Source organism: Mya arenaria, chromosome 4, assembly GCF_026914265.1.
Source record: "Mya arenaria isolate MELC-2E11 chromosome 4, ASM2691426v1".
NCBI classification, from domain to species: Eukaryota; Metazoa; Mollusca; class Bivalvia; order Myida; family Myidae; genus Mya; species Mya arenaria.
This window is the reverse complement of record NC_069125.1, coordinates 54,627,800-54,654,539: the sequence shown is the minus strand read 5'-3', so window position 1 is coordinate 54,654,539 and position 26,740 is coordinate 54,627,800. Positions and strand designations below refer to the sequence as shown.

Below are 26,740 nucleotides of genomic sequence, written 5' to 3'. Positions count from 1 at the left end.
TCTTTTCTGCCCAGTACTTCGTAGAATTTCTATTCATGCTTTGAACACTCACCAGTAAGACTTTTAGATTTGTACACATTTACTAGAAATTGTTGTGTTCATGATCACTCTAAATAAATCATGTTTTCAGATTTTATGTATTTTATTACAATATTTTAACAAACATATTTATTGTCTCAGTTATGTGTGCCTTACTTGAACTTGACCCATATAAGTGTTGATGTGACTTACACTTGTTATTGTTAATTCAATCTTTTGACACATATTTTATGTTTATTTTATAAAAAAAAACATTCTTGCAATACAAAGTATAACATTAGTGAAATATTAATGAAGCCTTGATCTTTTCTGTGATATGTTTAGGTATGTTTTATTTTTTGTCGATGTAAATAGCTGAAATGAATAACATACCTTTTTAAATCTTTGTTTTTTATAACATTACATGTACCATTATGTTAGTTATTTTTGTTGTTGCAATTAAAACAGAAAAAAACATTTTTTTTGTTGGTCAATAAGTCAATTACTTGAATCATTGTAATTGCAACTGAGCAACATTAATACCACTGTTGGGGCAAAGCTATGCCTAACAAGCCCACCTACATGTACATCACAATGATATACAAGATGTGTCAGCAAGCAACAACAGAAACTCGCCTTGATCATTTCCATAAGAATGTCTTTATTGGTCTGACATCTGTCATGCATACAATCATGTACCTCTATATTAACAGTCAAATAATAAGAGTACATGTTAATATGTACATTTCCTGATTTCCTGAATGGTAACAATTATGTACCAAGTTTCATGAGTTTGTTAAATTCCACAGTCATGACAACAACCATAACAATACCTTAATTTCCTTCTTCAAAAAAACAAACTAGGTAAATAATAAGTACATGTTAAGTTAAAGACATTTCATTTATTTTCCCTAGGATATGCTACAAAAATGATAAGTTTGTTCAAACAAAATAATTTCGGTAACATTAATGTAACTAGCTTTTAATGACGGGCACTGGAGGAATTTCCCTGGATCCACCTTACTTACAAAATGTAACGTATTAAGAGCACTTCTGCATTTTGTGTTCATTTTTCAACTTCTGCTTGTGAAGATAATTTAATTAACCTGCCTAGCATCTAAGTTATAAAGCAAGACCATTTTATAACTGTTCAAATTATGTAAACATTGTTGATGATGAATTCATTCTTTCAGAAAAATCAGAATTTACGAAACTAACATAAAAATTTTGGTATTAACCATTGAGATTCTAAATAACACTAAAACTAGCCTTTCACGAGTTATCATCCGGAAACCTTTTTCTTTTTTTAGTAACAGTGACCTTGACCTTGGCCCCACCAGCCCCAATATCGAACTTGACCTGTATCGTTTGATGTTACACCTGTGTACCAAAAAATTTTCAAATCTGTTAAGCCTTTCATGAGTTATCGTCCGGAAACCGTTTTTCTATTTTTAGTAACAGTGACCTTGACCTTGGCCCCACCAGCCCCAATATGGAACTTGACCTGTATCTTCTGATGTTACACCTGTGTACCAAACATTTTTCAAATCTGTCTAGCCTTTCATGAGTTATCGTCCGGAAACCATGAAAACCGACAGACAGATCGACAGAACGACAAGCTCACTCCTATATACCCCCTCAAACTTAGTTTGTGGGGGTATAATAAAGAATAAGCCAATAATGCCCTTCTACTAACTAGAATTCAGCGACATTGAATGTGTCGCCTGTTCAGGAGGCCCATTATTGTAAACTGTTTTGAAAATTAAGAACTGATTAGGCCACAACTAATAAACAGTTTGTTTGGCATTCCCCACCCACTTGGGGCAATTCATCTTATGATCAAACTTGGCCTGGACATTATGCCAACATACATTGTCAACAAGTTTGGATAATCAATTATGACCTCCACAAGATATAAACCTGCTACATGTATTTTAATGCAAAAGGGGCATAACTCTGGAGTTACTGTGGCTATTTATCCCACGATCACTCTTGACTGATTCATTACACACACAACACTGTCACCATGTTTGACCATGATTGGATGATAAATACTGGTTAATATCTATGTTGCTTTTTTAGGCGACACAAAAATGACAAAAGATATAAATTGACATCATTGAGCTATTTCAGAAACTTATATCACAGTTTGTCTGTTAACAAGAACTTAAGGCACTTTTCTAGCCATTGGATTGATTGTTCAATCTCTTGTGATGGAAACACACTGACAATGTCCTGAAGAATGACCAGAATTCTGCGGTATCTGTTGATGAGGTCGAAGCCACATGCATGCTGGAGCTTGCGGAGACACACAGGGCATAGGAAGAGGGGCTGGGAGGCAGCCTCTGCCATGCTGCAGCTCTCATTCATGTTACAACGGAAATACCAGCAGTGCATCAGTCCAAACAGGTGGCACGTCTCATGGCTAACGACCTGTGGAGATAAGACACACTTGTAAACAAATTTATTACAAAACATATAGGATAACATAGACATTTCCATAAAGTAATTTGAAATTTGAACAGTATGTGAAATATGCAATGATATTATGTGAAGGATAGACGTAAATCTTTTCAGACAGGCTAGCACTAAATTGATTCTGTTTATGTATGGCTTTTCAATGATTAATTTACATTTTATTCCTTTCCTGCATTTATCATTATGACTTAATAACAGTGACAAGATTATGCCATTAGCATTGTCAACGCTATGCCATTAACATTGTCAACGCTATGCCATTAACATTGTCAACGCTATGCCATTAACATTGTCAACGCTATGCCATTAACATTGTCAACGCTATGCCATTAACAGTGTCAATGTTATTCCACATACCTTGATGATTCTCCACAGCAGTTTGGCATCCATTTCATCAATGTCTTTAAATGTCTCTGGGTCATATATTTTAGGCTCACACCTTCCAAAGCAGAAGATAGCTGACTTAAATGCAAAATGAGCCTCTCCAAGCACAAAGTTCAGTTTTTCAGTTGGATAGAGATCTGTCCATGAAAGACCAAGAATACAGTAGCCATCTGCTGGTTTCACACTTCTTAATTTTGGAAAGAAATCTGTCACATGATATTGCTTACTGTTGGTCTTATGATGAAACCTTGCCTTAATTTTCCATTTAGAATCGTGAAAGTTCACATTTGGTAATATATCTATTGTCATTCCATCAAAATAAGCTTCCAGAAGTCTCTTCAATAATGCAAAAAAGTCATGAGAGCCTCCCAAATGCTTCAAATCTATTTCAAAATCAGTCAAAAACTGTGGAAAGCTTTCTACAGGCTGTATGTAAATCTTTGTTCCCTTCTTACAACATGGAGTCCACCACTGGTCAAACTTATAAATTGTATTCCATTGAGTGAATGTTTGTGAGCAAAAATATGGTTTCTCTGAGATCATTAATTGAAACAATATAAATTTCTCATCAGCTCTATCATTTTTCTTGGATCCGTTGTCTTCTTCATGAACATTTTTTGCAGACCAAGTGTCTATGATGCACATATCAAGTTCTGGTCTGTGTTTTCCAAGCATATCACTGTTCTGGTCAAGAACATACTGGCTAAGGCTGTACATCTTGTGTTCAACACTTGATATGTCCTCTTCTAGGTCTCCAATCAACGTTTTATAGCGCCTTGCTGGAGATGATGCAGAAATCCCCATACCGCATCCTATAAATAGAATAGATACATGAAAACAAACAATAAATTTATCATTATAACAAGAGATGTTTGTCAAACATTATGCCCCCCTGAGCGCCATGTTGTCAGGATTATATGAACAATTGAATGAAATATGCATGGACCGAAATGACAGCTGATTTGTTGCTGATTTGTAAGATTATGACCATTAAAGTGTGAGGATGAAGTGTGTTATGACTGTCATGACCTTTGACTCTATGAACTCAAAATCCAGAGTCATCAGCTGGTCACCAGAAACCTTAATGGCAAGTTTGAGGGCCATGGGTGCAGGCATTGTCAAGTTATCACAAGACAAGTTTTTTTCGTTCAAGGTCACTGTGAACTTGACCTTTGACCAGATGACCCCCTTAAATCATCATCTACAAGTCAGATGGAACTCCAAGTCAAGTTTGAAGGCCATGGGTTCAGGCATTGTTGAGTTATCACTCGGACAACCTTTCACCATTCAAGATCACTGTGACCTTGACCTTTGGCTCTATGAATCCTAAAATCAATAAGGGTGATCTACTGGTCAGGCTTAACATCCATGTCAAGTTTAATGATCATAGGTTCAGGCATTGTTGAGATATCAGTGGGGGAAGATTTGTTAACTTTTTTGCGTTAAAGGTTACTGTGACATTGACCTTGGCCGATAGGGGTCATCTACTGGGCAGGCCCAACCTTCATGTCAAGTTTGATGACCATAGGTCCAAGAATTGTCGAGTTTGCTTTCAAGGTCACTGTGACCTTGACCTTTGACCCCTAAAATCAATAGGGGTCATCTACTGGTCAGGCCCAACCTCCATGTCAAGTTTGAGGGCCATGGGTGCAGGCATTGTTGAGTTATCACTTGGACAACCTTTTATCATTCAAAGTCACTGTGACCTTGACCTTTGGCCCAATGACCCCTAAAATTAATAGGGACAATCTTCTCGCCAGGCTCAACCTTCAAATCAAGTTTGAGGGCCATGGGTGCAACCATTGTCAAGTTATCATTCGGATAACCTTTTACCATTCCAGGTCACTGTGACCTTGACCTTTGGCCCATTGACCCCTTAAATCAATAGGGACCATCTTCTGGCCAGGCCCAACCTCCAAGTCAAGTATGAGAGCCATGGGTGAAGGCATTGTCGAGTTATCACTCGGACAACCTTTTACCATTCCAGGTCACTGTGACCTTGACCTTTGGCCAGATGACCCCCAAAAACCATAGGGGTCATCTCCTGGTCAGGCCAATTCTCCAAGTCAAGTTTGAGGGCCATGGGTGCAGGCATTGTTGAGTTATCAATCGGACAACCTTTTACCATTCAAGGTCACTGTGACCTTGACCTTTGGCCCAATGACCCCCGAAAACAATAGGGGTCATCTACTGGTCAGGCCCAACCTCCAAGTCAAGTTTGAGGGCCATGGGTGCAGGCATTGTTGAGTTATCACTCCAACAACCTTTTACCATTCAAGGTCACTGTGACCTTGACCTTTGACCCATTGAGCCCAAAAAAACAATAGGGGTCAGCTACTGGTCAGGCCCAACCTCCCAAGTTAAGTTTGAGGGCCATGGGTGCAGGCATTGTCAAGTTATCACTCGGACAACCTTTTACCATTCAAGGTCACTGTGACCTTGACCTTTGGCCTGATGACCCCCAAAAACAATAGGAGTCATCTACTGGTCAGGTCCAACCTCCAAGTCAAGTTTGAGGGCCATGGGTGCAGGCATTGTTGAGTTATCACTCGGACAAGCTTTAAAATTATTTTACCATTAAAGGTCACTGTGACCTTGACCTTTGACCTGACGACCCCCAAAATCAATAGGGGTCATCTACTGGTCAGGCCCAACCTTCATGTGAAGTTTGATGACCATACGTCCAGGAATTGTTGAGTTATCACTTGGACAAGCTTTGGTCTACCGATGGACCGACCGACCGACGGACCGACCGACCGACCGACCGACATACCGACATGCCTGTGCAAAGCAATATACCCCTCTTCTTCGAAGGGGGCATAATAAATTATGCAGAGCAGACAAAGGTATGTAAAATATGTTTTCATTAGATCTAATGATCCTTACACATAGTAAATCATAATAGTGGTATTTTAATATTTTTATCTGAGTTCACGTATATTAACATAGACAACTGTGTTAATTAACTACAAGATCAAATTTTTAGGGAGGCAAAAAATAATAATAAGAACTTTAAGTGTAACAGGCTCTAACAGCTGATAATTGTGGGCGATACTATTTCCCGGTCCCGGTCTCATCCGGTCCCAGTCTCCTACGGTCTCTGTTTTCAAAATTTTATAGTAGTTATCGGGCGTGATCGAGAAGGTGTGAATGACCGCGGGGGGTAATAGGATTACAAAAGATTACAGTTGATTAAAACATCAGATATTTGATGATAATTATTTCACCATTTATTTCATATTTTATATCAATAAAACAAATAATAAATTAAGGCAAAGATAAAAACATAATATATGCACATGTACTAAAATTAATGTTATGAATAATAAACACATTGTGTTTTTTTTCCTTATTAAATTCAGTTATAAGTATACTTTTGATAATAGTAATACAAATAGAAATGCATGAATACATGTAAATCAAATTTGTAAGTTAACTCAGTACTTTAGGAATTCTTACATTTTTGTTTTGTTTAACTATTAATTTTGTTAAAGGAGATGCACTGCCACGACCAGTTGTCTTATGTATTTCTGCTAACTGATCGTCTATTTTTAATTTTTATGCTGACGCATTTGATGTGGAATCTTTTCCCGCATGTTCTATTTTTGCAAATCACTATCGACAAATTCTGGCATTTCACATAAACAGTTTTTATTATATTTTGAAAGTCTTAGGGATCGCGACTTTTAATTTTCTTTATGAAACAGATTTTTTTTTATTTTCTAGACAGCTGACTTTCGACGAAATTGACATTTGTATTTACACAGCCATTCTTAAAACAAAATTCTACAGCATTCGCAATTGCAAAGACACCACAGGCATGTCCATTAGGTTGTTGTAGTCTAGAACTCGTGGAACTTGAGTAATCACAAGCTGTGAATTGTTACTTTTTATAAATTTGTAGCATCGTAGTTCCAACAATCATGACGACTTTGAATAAAGAGTTTAGCGCATGTCCCTCGTTAAGGACATGATAAACGGATTAGCCAGTTTTATTACACACGCACTGCTTCAAAGAGAACCGTTCACACTCATAGCTGGACTGCTTAAACAATATCATGTTTGTTTGTTTTTAAACAGAAGAGGAAGAACAATAAACCAACATTGACATAACATAATTTAGAAGGTGCAATTCTAAGTTACTCTAGCCGTCCTCAATCCTTTATTAAACAACATGAGCATTTTTATTGCCATCGCATCTTTCTCTACACCTTTAACAAATTGCATAACTAGTTTAGACCTATAACAAATTGCATAAATTAAGACATAATGTTTATATATTTTATTCTATTTTGTTACATATAAAAGCAAATAAGACTGTCAAATTAGTTTTACAAACATCGGCAACACAATCCGTTGCCTGGGGCCATATGTTATGAACCGGGAATTATGAGACCGGATGAGACCGGATTTTATGAGGAGAGACCGGGAAATAGTATCGCCCGATAATTGTCAATCATAAAAGTAAGCCAGGGGTCTGTTTGAGTGTGAGGGATTCATACCTAAAGCAAAGTAACAGGGCTTGGACCCCTTTTGAAATTGTTTCCAGATTCATTTATATTAATTTATATTAAGATTACCTTCCGTAGGTAAACAAAGCTTTTTATGACACAGACAACAGTTTTGCATATCTAACTCTTGAACAAGACGCCAATGCGGCAACGCCTCATTAAACCAGATATTTTATTTGACGATGCAATTTTGCAAACCTAGGATTTGAGCTAGTGACCTAGTTTTTTAACCAGAAAGACCCATATTTATATTTATCAGAGTTATCGTTCATACAAATAACCTGATCAACAGTAACTTTTTCAATTTGTGTGAAGAAAAATGAACATTTTATAAAAACATCAGCTTTTCCAATAAGATCTGTCCGAGAGACCTAGTTTTTGGCCTTAGATGACACACTTTATCATCTAAGATGACATCACATCGGGAAAATATTTCCTAAGATTTGACCTAGTGACCTAGTTTTTGATCTGAGGTGATCCATATTCACAAATGCTTAAGACAACATGTAGACAAATATTCTGACTAAAGTTTTATAAAGATTTGAACTTGTGACCTAGATTTTGACCGGGGATGACTCATTTGAAGAACTTTCAAGATATTATGCAGACAAATATTCTGACCAAGTTTCATAAAGATTTGACAAAAATTGTTGAATTTATGACGTGGAAAGATTTTCCTACGATTTGACCTAGTGACCTAGAATTTGACCTGGGATGACCGATATAAAAAATAATTAAGATTTTATGCAGTCAAATATTCTGACCAAGTTTCATCAAGATATGAAAAAAAATGTTGAATTTATAACTTGGAAATATTTTTTCTAAGATTTGACCTAGTGACCTAGATTTTGACCCGGGTTGACCCATATTAAAAAAATATGCAAGATATAATGCAGAAAAGCATTTTGACCATGTTTCATCAAGATTTAATAAAAATTGTTGAATCTATTACCTTGAAATATTTCTTCTATAGATTTGACCTAGTGACCTAGTTTTTGACCCAAGATGACCCATATTCATACAATTATATTCAAGATAACATGCAGACAAATAGTCTGACCAAGTTTGATAACCATTGGATAAAAACTCTTGATTTTATTACATAAAATGAAAAGTTTAACACAGAATTGTAAACGCCCGCCCACCCGGGTTTTGCCTTTCTATAACCCGTAATTTTTCAATGAAAAATCCGGCTAAAAATACACTCCAAGCAGTACCCATTCTGTGTTCTTAAAATATAGTTTCGATATTTTTAAAGTTAATTAATTTGAAGTTAAATTAAAATTCAGATATTTAAAACTTGTATAAGAATGGTTTTAACTTATGTCATGATGAGGTCCACATGAAATAACATATTTGGCTTGTTTCTATGATCTTTAATAGAAGTAATATGCTTTAACCCTGAATCCTAATCAAAATAACTGGCCCAAAATGCAGACAAAACAATGTGTGTGAAAAATTTGCCATTTACAAAAACGTGATGTTTTATTTTAATAGATAAATAGATAATGATGGATAAAATATTAATAATGCCATAGGTGGTGGACCAATTCTTAAATTTTGCTGTTTTACCGGTACTTCTCATAACAGATTGGAAACTGTTTACAGGCTTCTAGATTCTGCCCTTATGTCAGGGTAGGATTTGTTACCAGGGTAGTCCAAATAATTGTACGCTGACAGATTTTTTTTAATGATTTTTGTTATGGCAAATCCTTCATGTACAAATTGTATAGTACCAAATGTGGGTAGTTATTCCGATCGGGATTCCGGGTTAAGGCATAATTATTGCGCCTATAAAATAACATAAAAACAAGAAATATTTCCAGATAATGTTATTTTATATCAGTTCCGTACACAAAAAAATAAATATCCAACAAATTATTATGAGTTTGATGTGTTTTTTTTCATTTCATAAAAATGGCCAAGCTCTTATGATTGTATTTACAAGGTCTATCTCGAATCCTGTTTTTTAATGCATTTAATGCTTTTTTGAGCAAAAAAAATATCTTTGCACTTACATGGTAAAATATTAATGTAAACCTTCATAATCTTTTTCAAACACAAAATACTTCTCAAAATACAATTTCAATGTTCTTCAAACCCACTGTTCATGCACAAACCTGATTACACGTTAGGGATTAGAAGAATCCCTAATAACACGTTTATTATTTTAGACTACATTGTCCCAGGTCAGATGATTGAATCAGACCAAAACGCCATAAAATGTAGATTATTTATTATTCATTTATTGATAAATTTATGCACCAGTCAATTATAACCATGGCTCCTCCAGGTCTGGGGAATAGTGGGGACTTTGACTTTCGGTCCAGCCAAGCCCGGGTAGAACCTCCACACTGTGGAGATGAACTGATGGTAAAATCCCCGCCAAAAGCCCCCTCACCACAGGAACCCTTAGTAAGGCACATTCCCCGCTATATTTGGCGCATATACAAAACCACCGCATTCATCCGGCACTTTGGGGCCACTGGGAAGGTAAAAACACGGCCAATTTCCCTGGCTATCCCCGGTATACCCCCGGACCTTGGGGGGCCATGGTTACAATTGACTGGTGCATTATGTATTAGCAGTTGTGCAAGAAAATAAGCGTAAGACAGTCTTTTGATGTTTCGTTTTTTTTAACTTAGCAACACTTTGTGAAGGAGATAAATAAACAAAGTCAAAATCCCTGTACAGTAAAGGCTGAACGCTGACAAAAGATTGAATGGTGTTTAACCTGAGATAATATACACAAGTCCACAACATAGTCTAAAATAATAGACGTGTTATACGGGATTCTTCCAATCCCTAACGTCTAAACGGGAATGTGCAAAAAACGGGGGTGTTTTAAAAATATTGAAATTGTTTTAAGTGAAGTATTTTATGGTTGAAATTGATCATAAAGAGTTAAATTCATATTTTACCATGTAAGTGAAATGTTATTTTGCACTAAACAAGCATTTAATGCATTAAAACAAGTTGTTTACCTTTCCAATAAAACGAAAGTTGACTGACACAGATAACAATTATGCGAATGGGAACAACTCGATACAATTGTAATAACTCGGCCTCCTCCGACAAAGCTTCGAGATAGACCTCGTTATACAATCGTAACAACTCGGGTATGGCCGAAATGTTCCGAGCGATTTAAAACTGTGCCCTGAAGCCTTGCAGGTGCCCTTCATGTATATATCGTTATGTTTTGACAGAATGAAATGAAGAAAAGCCGTCAAACTCATAATTATAAGTTGGATATTTTTTTGTGTGCGCACGGAACTAATATAAAATAACATTATCTGGTAATATTTCTTGTTTTTATGATATTTTATAGACGCTATATGCTTTAACCCGGAATCCTGATCGGAACAACTACCCACTTTTGATACTAAACAATTTGTACGTGAAGGATTTGCCATATCAAAAATCTAAAAAAAAATCCGTCAACGTACAATTATTTGGACTAGTCCACAACATTGATCTAACCGTTCTGTTATTTCATTGTACGTGTCGTGTTTAATAACTTACCTTTGTACACATATACTCTACGGTATGTTTACAAGTATAAAGTGGTTGTCAACTTCAAAATATTTATCTAAAACAGTGTCTCACTGCTTTTCTCTTACTGTTTGCAAACTAAATATTAGAGTGTACGATTTCCTGAATAAAGACGAATTGTAGAGAACGAAATTCTGTTTTAAAATTATAAACTTATTGCTTCTTCATTAAATTAATTAGATCAGAAATAATTTAATGTATTCTTTACATGGTTTTAATTCAATATCATAACTATGTTTGTACCCCAAACATACATGATGCACTAACTAACTTTTAACGTTTTTCTTATGCGTTCGTTTGCTCTGGATTTGTGATATTTTGTCTGACATGGATACAATATGGCGGAAAATGTAAACATGTTCCAATCATGTTCTTACATTGTACCTTAGGAAATTAAACTGGTAATTTATCACTTTTTCATCGCACAATCTATTAATTTTTATTTGGAGACCTGAACAATTAAAAACTGATTGATGTCATATTGTCAATATAGTTTTTTTGAAATTGACTAATTCAGTAATTCACTAATTGCCAATTAATTTCAGTGGACTAATTGTCAATTAATTTTGAAATTAAGAATTTTTTAATAAATTTAACAAAAATATTTAAATTTTCTTAATTTTTAATTTATTACCAATTTATTCATGATCCTTAAAAACCCAGGTCTGGTTATGCTGATGTGTTGAAGTGTAATTAAGTAATAATAATTTGGGTGTTGATTTGGGTTATAACCACAGATGTGGTGGGGCTGTCACATCCTGCCAGGTAATTTTGCAAATAACAGGAAATTTTGCCAATAACAGCTATGCACCAGTCAATTGTTACCACGGCCACCCCCAGGTCCAGGGGTATACCAAGGATAGTCCGGGAAATGGACCGTGTTTTTACCTTTCAGGTGGCCCTGCAGTGCTGGGTGAATGTGTTGGTTTTGTCTTCACGCCAAAAATAGCGGGGAATGGTCCTTACCTATGGTCCCTAGGGTGCGGGTCTATATGGCAGGGATTTAACCAGCAGTTTCTCTCATTAGGGCAGGGATTTTACCCTGGCTTTGCTTGACCGAAGGTCAAAGTCCCCGCTATTCCCCTGACCAGGGGGGGGGGGACCGTGTTTACAATTGACTGGTGCACTATGCTAGACCAAAATTTCAATTTTTTTAAATTTATCTTGTTTAATATGCAACTATGTGCCTGTTAATGTTTTATTGATACATTTATTAAGTAACATAATTGACACAGGCCTTTTAAGGGATAGATATTGAGGGATTTCAGATTCATGTTTCTGTCATGTTTATTTATATGTACATATAAATTAGTATGTCAAGTGCCGTAGTCTGAAGAATTTCGTCCAGAGTGGTCAGTGACTGATTAACATACTTCTTCTCTATCAACGATATAATGGTTACCAAGGTTCACCTCCCCCAAACAGCTTGAGCGGCTACATGAAGTTTCCCTTTGTTGTCATCATCTTTGTGGAGCAACAGGACTTGTGCAGGGAGGAACTGTATGCTGTGCAGTTATGTTTCAGCCATAATTATGTTGGTTTTGTTGTTTGGTTACCTTTCCGAATAGGCTATCAATAGTGCCTTGAGTCTGCTGTTTAAAGGTCACGTGCCCCTTGACAGCCTATTTTTAATGATCAGATTGTTAATTTTTCATGATATTACTAATATTGAGCAAGATAAATGTTTACATGAAACAATGTTTTCTTTGAATACCAAATTTGATGTCATTCACATGACGTCATTACGAAAGTACATTTTTCAAATGACATGCAACATTAACTAGCATATCAATATCACAACTTTATAATTGTTATAGGTTTCTTAACATAGAATCTTTATGGAACATAAAATCAGAAACAAATGATGATTCATTTTCAAAACATTGGGCCATTTTAAACACAGACCATGAATGCAGTCAAAATAAGCAAGGACAGAATACGTAGTTGCCATGGAAACATGGGTAAACCATTGGTCATAAATGTTCAAGAAAATGATGCATCATTACAAAAAAAGTTTGGAAGAAATGATATACCAGTACATAAAAAAATCATTTTTTATTAATGATTAATTAATTTGTAATAATTATGTCTGCAGGACCAAAATCATGCGATGCAGCTTTCTAAGAGGAATAGATCAAACTTCAAATGTTTGAAATACCTTGATAATTGAAAATTGATGCTTGTGATTGGTAATATGTTATGTGATGCTGATGAAACAAGTGATGTCATTGACATCTTTATTTGTCTTGGAAGTGTTAATTTTAACATTGTTGATGGACTTTCACCTTTAAAGATTATGAGTGTATATGATTAAATATTTTAAAGTTGCAGTTCATCTGTGTTTTGTAAATATGATAATATTGGTTATTGGCTGGATAATCATGAAAGTCAACTGACTGAATGTTTTCATACAGATTAACTACAGTACTAAAACATCTAATGCGAATAATAGACACACCAAGTGTGTGTCATTTAAAGACCTGTGTGTGTTAAATGTGTGAACCACAAATTAGCTAACAAATAACTGTAGCATTTTATATTAAATAATTACATCTGAAAGTACTTTGAAAACAAATGGTCAGGAAATTTAATGTTTTACTGAGAAGTAAACAGCCTTTTTTAAAATTTGAGTCAATGTTAACATTGTTTAGATTCAAGAAATAGAAAACATACCCCAAAAAACATCTTTTGGGGCATGCCAATATACCAGTAGAAAAGAATTATCATCTTTGTTTCTATGCCAATGGGAATGTTACTGCATTTGTAATATTTTTGCTTCTCTTAACAATGCTGTGTTAATCATATTTTGGAACCTCCCTTTCTCGTCAGATCTGTATTTGACAATCCACTGTAAGAGCTGTTGTTGAGGATGCGCTGAAATAAGTTATATGGTAAACAAGACTCAGACCCTTTGAAGCTTTTTGCCAAATGAAATCATCAGATCATTGACTGGGTTTGAATGTATATTGTCAATAATATTTTGAATGTGCATTAACAGGAAAAAGCATCTTCTACACAGAGTGAGAGATTTATTCAGAAAATTATTTTTTCACTCATCGCTATGCCACTTATAAAATATTGCTTTCTCTGATCATTCTGCGATCTTATACCAAATTTCAACAAATGTTCACTGATTTATTTTTATGATTTTTTTTTACTGAAATTCAGTACAATGGCCAATTAAATTACATTTACAACAACATTTTAAACATATGAAATCAGTCAAACGTTTATGGCACACAAACAAAGACTTGACATTAAAATTTAACAAGTAGACATAAAATTGCAATAAATATCACCATTATAAACCTTGTTGTTACATGCAGGGGAGATAAACCTAAGACTTTGTTAAATGGGCATTGTCAATGCCCAAATCAAGGTTTATATTCAGCATGAATTATATTGATTTAGAACAATGCCCTGTATTGAATCTTTTATCTACTAAATTCCAAAGTCAGTATTGTGTGTTACAGAAGGGATAATTTACTGGAGGACAATGCAGGTCAATAAATTATTATCATGTTTTTCATCATTTACCTCTAATTCTTTATTTTGTTTATTGTTTGTAAAGTTCATAATGGGTTTTAATGAGACATAAAAGGCACAACCTTGATTGACCTGAATTTTGTTTTAACTACATGTAGTCTAAAAATTAAATTTTCTTATTTTCTTTTTTCAGAGGTAATCAACTAAATGAACCAGTCGAAATGCTAGCCATTACAAATAAGAAACAAGAAGAATGCCTCATGAAACAGTAACCTAGCAGAAACTCAGCCAAAATGCCCAACATCAAGACTTTTTGCCGTATTAAGCCAACATCATTGACATACCCAGAACATGAGACATCAAACTCCACACTGTACCTTAGAGTGCCCGAGTTACTCAAGGATTTCAATTCAAACAGCAAAGGCTCGCGATCGACCATCAACCATGAGTTTAACTTTGACCATATCTTCATGCAGGATGCCTCACAGCAGGATGTGTTTGATGTTGCTGCTCTGGAAATTGTCAAAGGTTGGTCAACCTGACTATGCTTGTTTTTTTGTTGTATTATTTGTAAAAAGTGAAATTTTGTCATAGTGCTTGTGTCTTCAACTTATTCTTCAGCATTGTCTTACAAAAAGATAAGACCTTTGGCCATAAACTCCTTTATGATATTCTCATAGAATAATTAGATGATTGTGTTAAAGATAACAATAAATATGCATAACAAGTCCCACCATTGTTGCAAAATAGTTTTTAAGTTATGTCCCTTGTTGAACATTGAAGTGTCGTTATGTAAATCTACTTTTATATCGCCATGTATTTACCTATTGGGTCAATTATACGCTGTTCATAGAAATGGACATATTGTATTTTCACCTATGGCAGATAGTTGGGCTGGTAGGCGATCAATTTCTTAAGAAGCCGTTGTCCAATCATCATCAGATTTGGTCAGAATGTGTATGGGCTTAATATTTCGGACGAGTTCGATAATCAGCAATATCGCTCTTGTCACTTGAGAGTTATCTCCTTTTAATTATTGAAATTACATAAATTGGTCTTGTCCGATCAATGACTTTAGACTTGTTATCAATCTTGTCAGGGATGCTACTCCCTTACACATTTTGACCAAATTTGGTGATGATTGGATAAAATGATTCTAAAGTTATTGATCTGACAAGACCGATTTTAGGTAATTTCTATAATTAAAGGTTGATAACTCAAGAGTGGCTCAAGCAATACGACTGGCTATCAAACTTGTCTGAGATGTTATGTCCATACACATTCTGCCCAAATAAGGTGATGATTTGACAAACCCTTCTAAAGTCATTGATTGGACAAGACCGATTTTTGTAAGTAAGTTAACTAGGTATTAATAAGAACTTGAGTCACTCTAGAGATTTAATCCTTTACTATAAAAATTGAATCAGAATGTGTAAGGACATAATATCTTGTTAACTTACTTCAATATCAGCCATGTTGCCTCAGTTATGAACTTTGAATTGGCAACTGTATTGACAGTGTCTGCTCTCTAAATCTGGCTTAAAGTTCCTAAAAAGAGGACAGGCCTTTTTTGCGATGGTTGGCGATCTTGTTTTACATGTATACACTTTTTATCACTGTTGGTTGTATGGTTAGCGCAGTGGTAAGTGCACTAGCTTCTCACCAAGGTGCTTTTGAGTTTGTTTGGTGGTCACCAAACCAGACAATTGGGTTTTCTCTGGGTTTGCCGGTTCCCCTCCCCACAACAGAAGACCACTCTGGGGCAACATCTTGCCAACTAAAGTGACTCAGTAACAACAATCATGGTAAAAATAAATAAAGTTTTAACTTAATCACTGTTATCCTTTCCCAAACAAGTACTTTTATGTTTTAAAACATTTTCTATTCCCAATATAATTCAGTTGCTGTTAAACTTATCATTACAGGATTTCTGAATGGCTACAATGGAACCATATTTGCATATGGACAAACAGGTACAGGAAAGACCTATACTGTGGAAGGAAGTGCTAAAACCTATCATTCTAGAGGTCTAGAACCAAGGTTAGTGTCCTGTAAAGATCTTAGTCCCTCTTAGTATTAAATTGAAATGGTCTTTGTGTCATATATGTATTAGTTTTCTACAAATTTGTGTGAATAAAACTTGCCAGTATTACAGATTAACATAATGTTAAGGAAATAAAAACAATCAGTTTGTTGCCAGTTATGATGTTTATACAGATTCAAGATAACTGCAGTAACAACTAAAATCCTTCATTGAAATGGCCACCAGGGAAGTAGTTCTGTAACGTTAACCTGTAAAGTTCATTTGTTTGTTATAAAATTATCCAATGCCACACAACATGACCATATGATTCTGTATAACTGTCATCCAGAGCACTATCAATGGTTTACAAGGAGCTAGAGAAGCGTTCACAGGAGGATCTGAGTGTTCATATATCGTACCTCGAGATATATCAGGATGTCGCCTACGATCTCCTCAACCCTGGGGCCAGAATACAGGGATCCTTCGTCACACCTTTCCCTAAGGTACAGTCTTTCATGCTCATTAGCGAATGTTTTTATAAATTATGTTACTTTCTGTTATAACATATTCTTATTTTTTGTCTGTACATTTGTGTTTAAACAGCAAAAAACGCACACTAATTTTGCATTATGAGAATTACATCAGTTTTACAGTTTAGGCCTATATAAATTAATTGTTAAATTTTCATCCATTTTTTTTTTAATGTGGCCAGGGGATGATTTTTTATTTGTCTTAGATGATTGTTTGATCATTGAATATGTGTTCATGCTCTTTCTTTTTAATAATAAACCATATAAATGTGTTGCAAGACGAACCACAAACATGATCGTAGCAATACTCCTTTTTTATATGTCAATTTTATACATATACATCGAAGGTATGAATAAACACCATTCCCAGACAGACCCTAGTTTAACATTTTTATTTGAGGCAATAAATATAAGGGGCAGTAAAAATGAGGGGGCGGGCTGGGATGTAAATCAAGTATTTAATTTATAGTCGACTTAATTATCATGACAAAAACATTTCAGTATAATAAATATACAATTATGCATAATATATCCTAATATTTTTTGTTGCTTGAATTTATGTAAATTGTAAAATTACACTTTGTACCTGGGATTTATCATTCTTCACTCACAGGTGACAATTGTGGAGGGCCCAAGTGGCTCGTGCATCGTGCGTAACCAGACAAACCACCTGGCAGCGAGTGAGGATGTGGCCCAGAGTCTACTGCTCCAGGGGCAAGCAAACAGGAAGGTAGCTGCTACTGCCGTACATGACCGGTCATCTCGCTCACACGCCGTCTTCTCCATACAGCTCACTGCCAAAAAGATTGACTCTGATACCATTGTCAGGTATGGGGGAATTAACTTGATATTGGTATTGAATAAAGACACTCAAAAATTTCATTCTACAGTTTCTGATTTTCAAGGTTAAGAAATCTGATGATGAAATAAGCTAGATCTGCTATACATGTAGCTCCATTAACATTAATTGTACAATGTTCAATTTTGATGCCAAGTGACCCCTTTTAATCTTGGTAATTGCTTATTGATTACTAATATGTAAAATAAACGACCAAAAGTACATTTTTCGTGAAGTTATAACAGTTTATATTTGCTGTTTGCTTCTACTTAAATTAACCTATCTTTTAAGGTAAAAAAAGCTTGCCAATCAAGCAAACAAAGCCATGTTAGGTTACTTAGAATAAAGTGAAAATACATTCCTTACTCTATGATTTGCAAATTGAAATTGCTTAATACAACAATAAAACCAATACATTTGTATGGCAGTGAGATATGGGGTTCAGGAAATATTGATGATATTGAAAGACTGAAGTTAACATTTTACATATACATTTTTGATTGAGAAAACTCACCACTGTCCTACATTGGTATATCATTTTAGAACACACATTGATTAATATTTACAAAAATAATTCAAACATGCTAAATATATTTATATGATTGCAAAGCATTTATGGCTTTTGAAAAAAATGAAATTATCGGCTATCCATTGAGATGGATAGGTGGCATAATATGTACCTTGAAAATTATTATCATTAGAGAAAATGTTATGAAGTTGATAGAGTTGTTAAAGATATCAGATAATAAGTTTAAACATGTCCCATTATTTTGTAGCAAAATAATTAAGCATAAGCAAAACTAGCAATATTCACAAAATAAAATCAAATTGTTTTCACTGAAAACCTCTCTAATAAATCCAAAGCCATTCAAATTGTTGTCCTTATTTTCCTTGTCGTATGTTGACATGTGCTAATTCTGCCCATGTGTATGGGCCTTATGCCTTTTTAAGAAATAAATTTATGTTTATATTACTCTCTATAATTTGTTTTGCATGTAAAACCCTTATATCACTAATATATATACCAAAATAATATTGGTATCCAAAATTCACATATTTGTTTATCAAATACCAAAGTTCATTGTGATGTTTTTCAAGAGGGTAGGGTTGGAAGAAACTTCCTTGTATCCATATGTTTGTCTTTGCCAAGTCATAAGACTCAAGCTTTTAATGAAACATTTAGTAAAACTAAAACTATGAATTGAGGAGGTTAAGACTCATTTTGTTGACACATCAATTTTAGACAGCCATCAATTTACACAATCATATTAATATTAATGTTTAATTCTTCTTCTGTTTTGTAAACAAAACTCATAGTTTACTGAAGGTAATGCAACCAATCCTTTCATATTGTGTCACATATATTTAGCTTGTCTGTTTTTTGAAAAATACATGTCAAGGAATTGTCATATTCTTGGTGCCGTTGGTGTAGGGATGCAAAATGTTTCACCTTACTAGTCATAATTTCAATATTGTATAAGGCATTCATTGAAACTTGGTACACACTAACACTGCTTGAGACAGAACTCATATTTACAGCAAGGCCCAAAACTCTGTCTCCAGTTTTGTTGCATTATGCTCCTTTTTTTTAATAAAAAACAATGAGACGAGTGTTGGGGTTTGCTCCGCAATGCTCTTTTTAGAATTTCCTCACCCTTTTCTTGTAGTTGTATAGTTTCTTGCTATTTCCATGTTGTTTGAAAGCTTTAAGTAGTAAGGACAGTGATGTATGTGACAAATTAATAGCTTGTTTAATTTAAAAAACAACAACATATGTCATCATGGAAAATTGCATTTTACCTGAACTCGTTTTTTCATCCTTACTGTTTTTTTACTCAAATACCCCCTACTATCATTACTGTGAGTATAGAAATAAGACCTAGTTGTATACTCCACATAATCTTGGATTATTGCCCCGTTTTCATTTGTGAATCAGGGCTGACAATATGAGCTCTTAACATCATAGTTAAATGTTGTTAAAGTAGTGTGTTGTTTTTTATATATATTGTGATAATACTCCCGACATGAAGTGGTGTGGGTTATATAGGAATCACCTTGTCTTGTCCATCCGTACCTATGTCTGTCCTGAGACATCAGGACAAGTCTACTTTTCTTCATTTCTCCATATGTTTTTGTGGTATTGAATTCAAACTTTATATACATATTGACTGTGTTGAGACATTATTTTGTGTATAATATTTTTAGGGTTATTGCCCTTTGATTATTTTTCACTTCTCTTCATAACTCCATATTTTTCGAGGTATTGACTTCAAACTTCCTACACATATTGACTGTGTTGAGAAGACGTGCTGTGCATATGAAACATTATTTTGTGTTGGTATATTTAGAGTTAAATTAATGCCTTTCAATTTTGTATGTCTATTTTTCTACTACTCTCCATAACTTTATATCTTTTCGAGGTCAACTGAATTAAAACTGTGCTTTGTTTTTAGAAATTGAAAAGATAATTTGATGCCGTATTTCACAGATGTTAAGTCCTTATTTCTATATAGAAGAACTTAGGACTATTAACTTAATGATGCCTTTTCACAGACATAGGGCATTCAAGGAGCATACATCACTCCAACTGTTACTTCTTTTTACAAGAAGGTGGTGTAGTGGTGGTATTAATGACATCCAGCGATAGCTCTAGTTGTTTTTGTTACAAGACGCAAAGTAAAGTTGTAAAAGGAGACATACATGCCATATTTTCTGGTGACCATTCAGGGGGATTTGTTCAGAAAGGCTGAAAATTCAGGGGGATTTTTTAGCAGGTTTAAGTTGGCAAAATTATAAAGTATTTTTAGACGCAATTACGAAAAAATGTATTCACATATATTTTGCTATGAAAACCTTTTTCATTATACAGAATTATTTTATGTCATGATTTATCATATTCTTATGATACACTGTCATGTCATACTATAATACTGTAAATTAAATTAAACTACCTCCAAAGTCTTTTAAAAAGTTCTGCTTAATACTATCAGCTATGATGACGTTCAGACACTAAGATAATGGAATGAAAATTATTAATTTCTTCCTTTTCCTAAATTAATAGTAATATTTCTTTGCCTTTGATCATTACTTCAAATTAATTGTTGTTAAGGTTTCTTTTTGGCATTTATCAAACCTTTTTTAAACAGTCATTTCACCCTTGCAGAGTTATTTCTTTACATTCAGTTTCGCTCACATACTGTGGTTTCACTTTGTCATTATTGCCTGATGTAAAATATCTAAAAAAAAAAAAAAAAAAAAATTCCGGGGAATTTTTATCTCCCACCGGGAGACCAGGGATGGATCGAAATTCGGGGGGATTTTTCCCCCCACTGGGGGATATGGCATGTATGAGGAGAAGATTTATTTTCTTAAAGAAAACAATTACCTGTCATACATAATATCCCAAACAAATACACATATTTTTAAGTACATCAAAGACCAATTCACTATATTAAAATATTATAAAAATAAGAAATTATCATAACATATAAAATACATATAAATAAAATGAGATATACTCATAGTAGCTTTTATTTTGCGTTTCATTGCACTGTGCTGAAATCAAAACAACTGTTCAATATATATTGCATATGTTGGTATAATATTAGTACTGATTTTTCAGTCAAAACGATGGTTTCATATTGTTTGCAAAGCATTAAATGACACAGTAGTATGGATTTTGTGAATTGTTTTATTGTTTACATTGTAAACATCCTTGTATGATCATCAATAAAGATTTAAGTGGAATATTGTGCGGAAATCAGAGCCTTCTGTTTGAGTTTATTTAGCTGCTTGATTGCAATAGTAACAAGGCCATCAGCCAAAACTGTTTAAAAAGCAAACACTTAGGGGATAAGATTAACATAGCATGGATTGCCCGGATATGGGAACTTAGTTGATATTATATATTCAATATAGTAATAAAAATATGATTTATGAATGACTGGGATTTGCAGTTTTGGATGATTATAAGGAATTGTAAAGGTATTTAATCATGTGCATAGAAAAAAAGTGCTGTACAATGTACATATAGTTATTTCACAGGAATTTAAGTATTTATATATAAAGTTTGACAAATACACACCTGAGCAAATGGGTTAAGCAAAGTCAATTAATTCTTGTATCAAACAGCCAGTTATAAATGGGAGCTGCTAGATGAATTACAAGCCTTTTATTTAGATTTTGATAAAGTTTGAGATATGGTAAAAGCATGGATTATCATCTTGAAATATATCAAAGTGATCTGAGAGGGATATTTTTTGTAAATTTCTCCCAATCTGAATCCTGTTAATCCATTGACTAATACCATAAACTCTTATAAGTGACTGATATGCAGATATTATTTACTCAAGTTGATTCAGAACAGTAAAATGATTCCTCTTTTCTGTTTAAAAAAAAGAAGATACAATGAGAACTAGTGAGTGGATCTAACGAAAAACCCTAGATTGATATTTTTACCACAACCAGTTAATGTGAAATTATCTTATACTAGTAGTATTGAAAGGTAAATAATGATAGGAAAAAGAGTGATCATATCAAAAATTTGATGCTGTTGGCAGAAAGGTTAACATAGTGCAGATGAACACATGTTACATAGTTGAAGACTTAGATGCATTTTCATTCAATTTGAACTTCTCCATATAGTAGCAGTTGGAACTTTCATATTACTCAATTCTACTGCAGATCTAAGCTGCATCTGGTGGATTTAGCAGGGTCAGAGCGAGTGGCAAAGACTCGGGTTCTCGGACACCAGTTGACTGAGGCAAAGTCGATCAATCTGTCCCTGCACTACCTTGAGACTGTGATAGTTGCCCTCCAGGAGGAAGCACTCAACAAGGACAAGGCCGGCAGGACACGAACAGCTGTTGGGAACAGGAAGTAAGGCTTTATTATGTATATGTACTGAAATATAGTAATTACTAACACACTCAAGAAACTGTGCCGCAAAGGTCTTCTTAAACTACATTTATGTGTTTGGAGTTTGCTGAAAGTATCTGGCCATACAGCTGGTGCCAGACATGCCAATCTACTAATGCCATACTGACCAAACAGCTAGTGCCAAACTAGCCAAACAGCAAGTTTCATACTGGCCAAACAGCAAGTGTCATACTAGCCAAACAGCAAGTGTCATACTGGCAAAGTAGGTTTGTTTTTCCCTTTACACACAATTTGTGTTACTAAATATCCTTGAAATACGGTAATGTTAAAAATGCCCTTTTTTGCTTTGTTAAAAAGAGGACAAACGATTGAAAGAGATCATTGTATTTTGTTTGTAATCAGGCGGGCAACACTCTGATAAGTGTTGTATGCTGTATTTTCTCTAGGAAGGAAGGGGAGTGCAGGCTCCCTGAGAAGGTCTCACTGTTTCGGTGAAAGGAGACAGTTTCAATATGAGAGTTGTTTGATTTTCCAGTTTACTATTACAGGTACCAGTTTGTGGGTCGGCCGCTGAGTGCTGACGCCCTACGAGGGCCCCGCCATGTCCCCTACAGGAACTCCCAGCTTACCATGCTGCTCCGAGACAGCCTTGGTAAGGCTCATTTCTTATTTTCCTTGTTTGTTAATGTTGGTCATTCAATAAACAGTCAGAAGAACTTGCGGGCTGTTAATTTAGGTCTAGTGAATATAACTGTTTTTATCTCCATTCATTATTTATTTATTTACTGTTGCACTTTATTTGATAGGGTGTTCTACCTTTTTTCAAACAAAGGTTTGTGTACCAACAATTTTCATATACCTAATCAATTTTGTTGACTTTTGATTTTCAGGTGGCAACTGTATGACCTCTATGATAGCTACTATATCTCTTGAAACATCCAATCTTGGAGAGTCCATATCTACATGTAGATTTGCTGGCAGAGTTGCCTGTATAGCTAACGCTGTCTCGTAAGTATCTGCTCCCTATTACTGGTGGATTAATACTTGAATATTCATATTTTACTTTTACATGTTATTCTTGTCTCATCTTTTGTGAAGAGTCGTTGTGAATCATTCATTCTAAATATTAATACAAGTGTGGTTCAACCCACTTATGATTTTTAACCAATAAAATTGTGTGTAACTGGAACAAAACATTTGCCTTGAAATCATTGTAATGGACAGCACCATTATATATTTAATATTCCTGATATGATAAAAAGTTATGTTAACTGCTATCAGAGGGCTGATCTGGTAGGTACCAGAGTGCTACCCGCCTTATTGTCCACCTTTTTGGTTACTGTAGCAGATACGTAGTAACCCGCCTTATTGGCTACTGTAATAGATATGTAGAAATCTTTGATTGATCCCGAGATGTTTATGTCTGCATGTACATTGTGTGATGTTTGTTTTTTCTAATAGTAACTGAAGGTAGTATATTCTTTCCTCCCTTCTTATTTTCGTTCATTTTTTGTTTCTTCAAAATATGTTCATGTCATCCTGATGCAGCAGATTTTATCCAAGTGTTATAGCCAACATTTACACTTTTTTATTCCTAGAACCATGACCCCATTACCAATGTTTGAATTTTCTGGTGTTTTTTCTAGTCTGCTTTTCAATGCAGTTTTTTTTTCCTTTGTCTTTTTCTTTATGTTGCTTCATAGTTTTTAAATTGGGGATATGATGATTATGAGGACTCTTTTCTGAAGTCCTGTATCATGTTGAGTTTGGTGTGTAAATGTATATCCATCAAGTTCACATAGCAGCCAAAACGGATGCGTGTTTATACATTGAACGAGACCTGATACAGGTAATCAGATAAGCATCACATGGTAATAATTCTTTTATTATACATCTCTTTTGATTCTTTTCATGCTTAAATCCACTGTTTTTAGTTGAAACCAACAAATCTGTACTTAGATTTTACATCACATTTCATGGAATTTCCATTCTCGAATATAAACACAGCAATTTGAAATATATTCATTAGGAAATATAGTACATTTCTAAAAATAACTATGTCACTAAATAGTAAGTTAATATTGAAACAAAAAGTGAATAAACATTAGTATGTAAAAGGTAGCACTCAACAGATGCTAGTATGCTAATACTGGTTTGGAAAGACTGTAGGATGATACTGATTTTTCAATATGGCATGCTGTATTTTAACAGTTGGAATGAGGAAAGGAAATTGAAGGCATATAATAAAAGTTATTATATACCTGCATTTTACATATACTCAAATCATCAGTCAAATGTATTTCTGACAGAATGTAATCGGCATGCTCCCCATGTTTAATTACATGTTTTGTTTTGCTTTTCAATGATCAAATTGTATTCATTCCAACAATGGAAATGCTTGTATTTATGCAGTGATAAATGTACAACTCTTTTATTTTCAAATTTATAGTCATCTACTCCAGTTTACTTACAATCCTTGTTTTCAGGCGAAACGAGGAATTAGATGAAAAATCCTTAATAAGGAAACTTCGAAAAAGAATAGCAGAACTAGAAACTGAACTGGCTTGCCTACGACTGTCTCAGGTTAGTTCACAAACAATGTTAATATTAATTGATACATAATGTCTATTTTGCATCCTGTTTTATTTGTAAAGGAAAATGATGATAATAATTATGTTGCAGTACATGTATTGCCGTAGCCTTTAAATGGTTGTTGGCATCATTGACTGTAGAATCTGCTAGCAGAATGTGTAATATGTTAACCTCAACTACTTTATGTGGGTGCATCTTTATTTATTACCCATACATTACCAATAAAGCAATAATTGACATGGGTATCTGGGCTAATTGACATATTGTCCCATTGTAGTGTCATAAACTGCGTGACGTATATGATACATAGATCGTCACATGGTGAATTTGCAGACAATTTACGATCGTAGTTTTGATTATTCATTTAAAAAAAAATGAAAATCCACGAATTTAAGAAGCCACCAAAGTGTCTACTTTCCAAAAACACAAAATTTCAAGCCCACGAATATAAATGATTTCACATTATGAGAAATTGGTGGCGATTGACATTTGTATAATGTGATTATTTGATCTATTTCATCACATTAGGGTTATGATACTGGTAATTTAGAAATTATTTGTCAAATCAGAGTTCTGTGCTTTTATTTTTTCAGATAACCTTCTACTTATAACTTCAGTTTTTCTTATTTAATCCTTGATTAGCATTGTGGAGGAATAATATAACCTACAACACAGAATGAATCATAAATCTGTGACTGTTTTCTGCAGGAGAGTGGAGAGATCAGAATGGTGCTGACAGAAGAAGATAAGGTGATGTGTGTGGAGGTTGTCAACCAGTACCTCGCCGGCAAAATATCTGACCCCATATCTGCAGGTAGGTTCATATATTGTACCACATATATAGCATAACATTATAGTGGCATTTCTCGTAATAATAAATTATACATGCCTTATTTCTGAGATGCCTCCCAGGGGAGTTTGGTCTGAATTCCAGGGGAATTTGATATTAGACGAGGGGATTTTTGTGAAGTGAAATTAAGCCCAATATGGACATACAGTTGAACACGGTTAATTCGAAATTGTGGTGACCCAACAAATTATTTCAGAATAGCGAAATACTAAGTCGTGAAGATTGCAATGTCGGTTACACGTTACCAATACAATTCATTCGGTATGAGTGATCTTTCGTATACAAACAAAATTATTTGTTGATTTATTGTTTAATAAATCGGCAATCGAATCTCATGAGATAGACATTTTCGAATGATATTCAGGTTGTGTATATACACACTACATCTCCAAATGAATCGCTCATTTTCTGACATGGATGTTTGTAACATACGCATGCTCAATGTCATTCTTTAACAAACGCTAATTGTGCTCCATTGTCACCTCAAGCCAATGCCCGAGTGCATTCGAAGTATGGTGTGAAAAACTATGACATGATCGAGTTCGAAATAAAAATTGATAAATAGGTGTGAAATACCAAATTGTTTTACTTCAGAATAGA

The 26,740-nt window shown here is 34.4% G+C and overlaps 1 protein-coding gene and 1 pseudogene across 1 annotated transcript; one reads left to right on the top strand and one right to left on the bottom strand.

Moving 5' to 3' along the window:
• Positions 1-665: 665 nt before the first annotated feature.
• LOC128230505 (archaemetzincin-2-like) lies at positions 666-11,052 on the bottom strand. Its single transcript, XM_052942827.1, has 3 exons — positions 10,914-11,052; positions 2,854-3,692; positions 666-2,451 (listed from the first exon to the last, which is right to left on the bottom strand). The coding sequence occupies exons 2-3, from the start codon at positions 3,682-3,684 to the stop codon at positions 2,161-2,163; spliced, it is 1,122 nt and encodes a 373-aa protein (XP_052798787.1). The 5' UTR covers positions 3,685-3,692; positions 10,914-11,052; the 3' UTR covers positions 666-2,160.
• Positions 11,053-11,269: 217 nt separating this feature from the next.
• The window catches only part of LOC128230486 (kinesin-like protein KIF6), a 28,922-nt pseudogene continuing 13,451 nt past the window's right edge, over positions 11,270-26,740 (top strand).

Coding starts and splice junctions, on each gene's coding strand:
- LOC128230505 (XM_052942827.1), bottom strand. CDS start 3,684: ATGGGGATTTCTGCATCATCTCCAGCAAGGCGCTATAAAACGTTGATT. Junction 2,452..2,853: donor TGCTGTGGAGAATCATCAAG/GTATGTGGAATA, acceptor TTATCTCCACAG/GTCGTTAGCCATGAGACGTG.